Source organism: Montipora capricornis, chromosome 9 (genome assembly GCF_036669925.1).
Source record: "Montipora capricornis isolate CH-2021 chromosome 9, ASM3666992v2, whole genome shotgun sequence".
Taxonomy (NCBI): Eukaryota; Metazoa; Cnidaria; class Anthozoa; order Scleractinia; family Acroporidae; genus Montipora; species Montipora capricornis.
Window position 1 is genome coordinate 20,161,319 of NC_090891.1, and position 6,915 is coordinate 20,168,233.

Here is a 6,915-nt window from a genome sequence, read left to right on the forward strand (position 1 = left end):
ATTCCTCATTTAATCTTACCCGTGAAAACACTTTCAGGAATGTTAAGCGAGACAACAGCTGTCGTGAAAACACGGCCTTTGTGAACAAATTTTACGAGATCTAGTACATTGTACATTTCTTGATTATTGGTAGGTTTGGTAACAAAAATGCCATATAGTCATTCAAGTTGAGTCCTATGGTAAGGGTTTCGTATGAATTGGATGGGTGGCTCTTAATTCACTTTATAGGTTCTAAAGAGTCGGACGTTCTTTAAGGGGAACCTCCACTAAAACGAGAAAATAACTTTAAACCACAGAATATAAAGTTTACAATCAAAATTGTTCGAAAGTTCCAAACACTTATTTCCCGGGCGACGCCATCTTGAATAATTGTGACGTGTCATGGTTGCCCCATTGTTTCAAAACAAAAGCTCTTTATGTGAAAACAATAAGGGGAAACGTGACACGTCACAATTATTCAAGATGGAAAACACTTTTTTGAAGACGATTGTCCAGCAAATTTGATTACAAACACTATTTTGTTCGATTTAAAACTATTCACCAGGGGGTTACAACACAACCCTGCGTAAGAATTACCCAAATCCCCTTTCCCTCAAAACTTTACTGCTGCTGTACAAAGTTTTATTCACTCAACGCTTTGATGAGTGAAATTAAGCTGCGCCGTTACATACCCTCCATTTGCTAGCGTGTCCGCTGGTTAAATGTCTGCAAAGCTTGCAAATGACGCCATACTTCTGTTTTCATCAGCGTTTTGTTGCTGCCAACCAAGCGATGAAAGGCAACACTCCCAGAGCCTTCCACCTGTGGTAAGTTTATACTCGGGCCTGTGCTGTATATTAAACAATGCTTTCACTCTACTTCGCTGCATATCACAGGCAGAAAGGCACAGTGAAGGCCAAAAAGGATGGCTGCGAACTTTACCAAACGATTCTAGGAAAATGCAGCGAAATTCAATTTCTACTCCCCAACCTTGCGTCGCCGGAGGCCTCTCTGACAGAATCGGAGCTTTTGTGTGTGTGATTATTAATCAGTGAATATGCCTATTTGCTTTTTTGTTATCATAGTTCCCGATCACCGAGGTGTCACCTGAGACATTTTCCCAGAAACACAGACGGCAAACGGTATTTGTTCAGTTGGGCTTGCTGCATCCGAGAAGTGTTTTTGTGAGTTTTGATTTCGTTTTTTTAAGGGGCGGGAGTTCTTTCCTAGGGGGGAAGGCGCATTGTCTCAGTTTTTGATAAAATACGTAAACGCGGTCGTCAATGAGAACGCCACGAAACAACAATCGCATTGGTTAAAAAAGGAACAATAATCATGCTGCTCGTGCGCACGCACTTTAGCACATATTCGTGCGGTACTCTGCACAGCAACGGCGTGAAATCACCAAATTTGAGGTTTTGATGACAACGCGAGCGCACAAATATGAATCCATAATTCTCTGTTTTTCCTCTGAAACCGCTCGGACCAATTTGTTATTAGGATACTTCGCCCACATTGTACGACATGAACGAGATGGACTAACCGCGAGGAACTTACGATAGAGCAAAGTTATGTTTTGAAGTGACGTTTTCGTCGACGTCGCCGTCGTAGATCGTAAAGTCCCTAATTATAGTGGAGGGCCTCCCACACTTCAGGCCCAGGCTTGCTGGAGCTCGTTTCCCTGTTTTCCTTTTTTTTGTGTGTGTGTGTGGGTGTGTTTTGTTACCCTGTTTCAAATTGCCAATGTTATGAAACACCCCACCCCTTATCCCCTCCCATCCCCGTAGTTCTCATGGTTAAGAGAAAATACGAAAATGCGTCTACGCACGCTTCGTTTGCACAAATCACAGTGGCCGACAGATCAAGAAAAGGGTGTCGTATTCGAAGCTCAAACTGATCTTGAAATTCTAATTCCATGAGTTAGCTCAAAATTATCGAAAAGGTAGCAGAGAAAACTATAACAACGACGTCATTTCTCTGCTCTAGTTAGAGCGAATCGGCACAGCAACAGATGCATGAAGGCGACAAGGGCTCCCCCTTATCCTCACATCAGGAAACCTCACTAGTGTTTGCACAAGTAAGAATTCAATTCCAAGGAATTAAGGCCGCTGTGACTTCATGCAAAAACATGGATTAAAATTCGAGTTCATCATCCTCCTTTTTTAAATTTACATTGTAAACAGAAAATATAGCAAAAGAATAGAGTCAAAGTGTGCTGTTTCTATTGAATGGTTCTTCGGGTTCTGCCAAAAATCTGCGGCGTATAGTCCTGAGACTCCAGGTCTTAGGACCATATCGCTTGACTTCTTTACTCCCAGGTTCAGCTATTAGGAATTCACGTCTCGGACATGAAAAGCGTATTTCGGTGATCTGGCTCGACCATGTCCTACTCAACAAAGGCTAATTAAAATAAAAGCTTTCAACCTCGATGACAAAGATGATAAAAAGCTTTTTCGATGATAAAAGCTTTAAACCTCAATGAGGAAGTTCTCTAGTTCTTTTGTTTCGGTTAAAAAACAGGGCTGATCACGGCGTGAGAGAACTGACACCGAGAAATAGATGGATTGAAGTAGCTTGAGGTCCGTACTGGGAAAATATTGGTCATTGCAAGTTGGTCCATAAACTGAAAACGAACGAGACCAATATTTTCCTCGTACGGAGCGAACAAGCTAGTCCAATAAGGTTGTTAATGCATTGGTTCTCTTGCGCAGGGTTTTCTATTCCCTGAGCCTTGCCTCTTCGCCTGCTTCTGATAACAGTTCTGGAAAGTAAAATTCGTACTGGACCTGGAAATGAAAAACATTTCTCGCTTTTTTTTCTTTTTATGTCCGAGAAAATGGAAACAGAAAATGGGAACAGTTTGGCAATTTATATATGCTGCTTCGTGACCACACAGTCTATCTTAGCGGTCCGTATTGCAAAATTCGGCATTATCTATTCTTAGGACGGAAATACTACGTGCGATATTTACATTGCTAGAGCACATTTTTACGTGGCTTGTTTCGTATTATTATATAGTAAATTCTGATTGTCACTAATTTCTATTGTCTTTAAATTTCCTTGACATAGAAACTAGATTAGTTACGTTTGATAAGATTCTATAGGAATTGCCCATTTCCGAGTTGCCTCAGTTTTAAAGCGAGTCCTAGTGCACAACCATTCAAATGGAAATGAGTCGCGAATTGTTATGCCAATCAAACACATTTCCCTTACAATAGTTGAGCACCAAGACTCACTTCGAAACCGAGACAAACAGCAACTCGGAAATGGTCCATTGACATACGATTGTTAAATAATTTTTAGTGCTAAGTTATACCTGTAGTTTATTAGTCGTTTAACATTTATACCTTGTAATTCTTACACGGCATGTTTTATGATTGACAGGGTCACGTGATACGGTCATGCAAAATTTCGTCTAATTTTTTTTTTAGGGTTTATCCACGCTCCTGAGTTTTGAGCAAGATTTTCAGTTTCTCCAGCCGGCAAGTGTTAGCCTTGTGAGTAAGATATTGTTCGATATGCAAGCCGCACGAGAGTTCCTTTGCGCGGCATGCGAGGAGCTTCATGCCGTTTTACAAATTGAGTTAAATCTGGCCCACCGCGTAGCTTATTTTCTTTGTCATTTTCAGGTCAGCCGTGGAGCCGAGTGTGTGATGATTTCAAAAAAATTCTTCATAAATCAAGCGAGTGAGCTGACCAAAAAATGGATTAGACATAACGTAAGCTATCATATTTTAGCCAATTTGGGCAACGCTGCGTTCGAAGTACAATTTCTTCCCAAAGACTACGGCCTTAGATACATGTATCAGCAAGTTTTAGACTCCATGGAAACGGACTCGACATCGTTGGCCAACAACTCCCAACAATGTTGGGTGTTACATGTTGTTCGTTTGCACACCCTGTGGCGTTTTGTTGGGACATGGTTGTTGCGCGAAGATTAAAACTGGTCAAACTTTATCTAGTGAACAGGCTCTCCTTGGTGCTGCGCCACGAGATACGGAGAAACGAGCAGGCGAGTGAAGCGAGCATTGTTTCCCGAATACAGTGCGTTCGACCTCAAACGCAGCATTGGTGAAAAATGATTGGTCCTGTTGTCATTCCCACCAAAAGCCTCCACGTGCAATTTGAAGTCATGTTTGTTAATGTTGTTTTACTCAATTTCTATTGGCTAATAATTTGGCACATTGAGTTAGAGAGTTGTCAAAGTTTTGACGCCCTTGGAGGGGCCGGATTCGAAAAACAATGCTGCCAATTTTCGCTCGCCGGCTCGTTTTGCCAACACTCCAAGGAACTTGTTTGGGTTTAGCCATAGTTAATGCATGGAGATGGTTATGAAACTGGACAAGTTCCTTTGTTTCATGTTTTTGTCCGTATTTTTGGCCTTGACCCTGCAAAACACGCCTTTTTTCGAGAAGATAACCAATCAAATCCTTCGATTAAATTATGCGCAACTAATTTGCGAACCCGTGCGAAGCGAAAACAAAAGATTGTGCAGGGTCACGGTCAATAGACCTAATCGGCTAACTCAATGTTGTACCCAATTCAAATCTCCCGGGATTAAGATTCTTTGTGTATTGTATTTGTATGATAATGTAGCCTTGATATTTAAATGATATGGAAATACCTGGAACAAAACGTTTTATTCCCAAAGGGTTTGAATTGGGTACAACATTGAGTTAGCCGATTAGGTCTATTCAACATCGATTGCAACAACATTGTTCTTGCTTTTGAAAGTTCTAAGGTTTCATAACCAGTTCCTCGATCAACTATGGTTTAGCTGATTGCTTGTCTATTTGTCCGGCGTTTCACGTGAATTCGATGCTAAATATCTCTATTGCCTTGTGGAGTTTTTGTTCTTGTCGACCTATCCCATTAAATTTCCATCTTGAAACCTCCCTGCTTCTCGTACACGAATGTATATTAGACAGCACTACATTTCTAACTGGCAGGCTATCTGCTATCCATAGGCAAGGTCACTCACCAAACAACTGTAAAATGGCTCTTTTCCGTAAACACTTAGGAAGTGTTCATGTTAAAAAGAATAGTATTCCCATTTTTGTTGTTGCAGGTTCGATCATATCCTTCCCGTGAGACTTTACAAAGAAATCTCCAAGATAAAATTAATTGGGATGCCTACAAGCAAGGCGTTGTACAAACGGTTGTCACTAGATGATATTGGGCTAAACCAGGCGCGGATCCAGGATTTTGAAATGGGGGATGAATTTTTGTAATAATGTAATAGAACCAAAGCCTGGTTGAGGTGTTTGAGGTCTGTGAAAGAAGGGGGGCTCAGAAAAAGGGGGGTGAAAATTCACCCATTTCACCTCCCCTGGATCCGCGCCTGTAAACGTCACACCTGAAACTACGCATGTCACATTTCCGACGTTCCTGTTTTTTTTCGTCCGCAGTGGATTCTGTCATTTGCGTTGCGTGCTTTTCAGTCTTGGTGAAAACGGAGTGAATTATCATATCTTTAACGTTCAATGAAATTCCATAACTTAACCATCTTTATTCCAAATGCATTTTCCTCTTTTCACGAACTTTAGTCGACTTGCCAATGATAAGCAAATTTTCCAAAACTATAACTGAATGTACCGCAGCTGAGGGCTCATTTTTGTCCTTCCGTGATTTAAATTCGATTCTTCTTTTTCTCAAATTCCATAACCTTCCAAGGTTTCACGATTCGTTCCAATCCCAGTCTGATCATCTGATTTCTTTATGTGATGTCAATAATGTACATAAATTAAAGAAATTAAATTGTACATTAAAGTGTATCCAGTGAATCACATTTCTGTTTGCGAAGCACCGCTTTTGAATGTCCATGTTTGATACAGGAAAAATTTTCATAGTTTGTCTTATGTTTTGCCGCACGGTAAAGCTCTTTACGTTGAACATTAAATTCTACTCCTTTTGCCACGCGCCTTACCGTGGCCGCCCAACAAACTTTCACATTTGACAATTACGTGTAATACGTCAACTCAAACAACCCATTCAACGGTGTTCAACTACAACCGTGCGAACTTTGCAAGGAGGGGTGACTGTCAATCAAATTCGCTCACCCTGATTGGCGTATAAGTTTTATCCGGCAAGTTTTATTTAAAGTTCGATCCGGCAGCTCATACACTAGAATTTTAAATATGGGTTGAGGTGTGTTTTACTGCATCACAGGGGTCAATATGCGGTATTAACAAGCAATTATGAGGCGGGAGAGGGAATCCCCCATATAAGACCCTCTTAAAAATTATTTAAAATCTATTATTAGCTGTGTCATACTGCGTGTTATTTTAAGAAGGACACCTTATTGGTCAATAAGTTTGAAAATGGGCGTAATCTAAATATAAATTTCAAACAATTATTTTCCCTTTTTTACCTCATTATGAACTCTCTTGGTATTTACCATGACAAATATTGAATGAGATTAATCGAGAGAACGTATGAGATCCATCTATAAGAACTCAGTGCGGATATGAATAGACTTTTAGAGCGAAGGATCATTGCTGTTAATGAAGCAATTTTAGCAGTTGCAATGAACAATGAAAAAGAGAGAATTCCAGTCTTGAACGGAACCCGATCACTTCCCTACAACTCTGTTTTAGCACTGAGCCATCTGGTAGATAAATGATTGCGAGTTCGTATGAGACCCACTGATCTAAAAAAAAAAAGGGCAGGATCGAGCAAACTATTGTTTCTCTACTAAAACTGATAAAGCCCACGGCGCCATCTGGTTGGAACCGCGTTCGAGCTAAAGCTTCGCATAGACAGTGACTTATGGATAAAAACGGAGCCTTCGTAGATAGTATACGGAAAAAATTGGGAGTGTCACCGGCAGAGGTAACAGTCCAAGAAATCAGGGAATCTTTCGAATCCCTATTTGGATTGCGTATGGAATTTTTATAAGGTTGTGACAATGTGAACAATGCTGTGCCTTCGTGTTAA

The 6,915-nt window shown here is 40.6% G+C and overlaps 1 protein-coding gene across 1 annotated transcript in view; it reads left to right on the plus strand.

Moving 5' to 3' along the window:
* LOC138015703 (cyclic nucleotide-binding domain-containing protein 2-like) overlaps positions 1-5,751 on the plus strand; it is a 23,358-nt gene extending 17,607 nt beyond the window's left edge. Inside the window, exons 13-17 of the mRNA XM_068862814.1 lie at positions 748-806; positions 1,065-1,163; positions 3,411-3,476; positions 3,609-3,698; positions 5,048-5,751. Of these exons, the coding sequence (XP_068718915.1) occupies positions 748-806; positions 1,065-1,163; positions 3,411-3,476; positions 3,609-3,698; positions 5,048-5,152 (419 nt within the window). The 3' untranslated portion in view covers positions 5,153-5,751. The remainder of the gene's footprint in view (positions 1-747; positions 807-1,064; positions 1,164-3,410; positions 3,477-3,608; positions 3,699-5,047) is intronic.
* Positions 5,752-6,915: the final 1,164 nt, after the last annotated feature.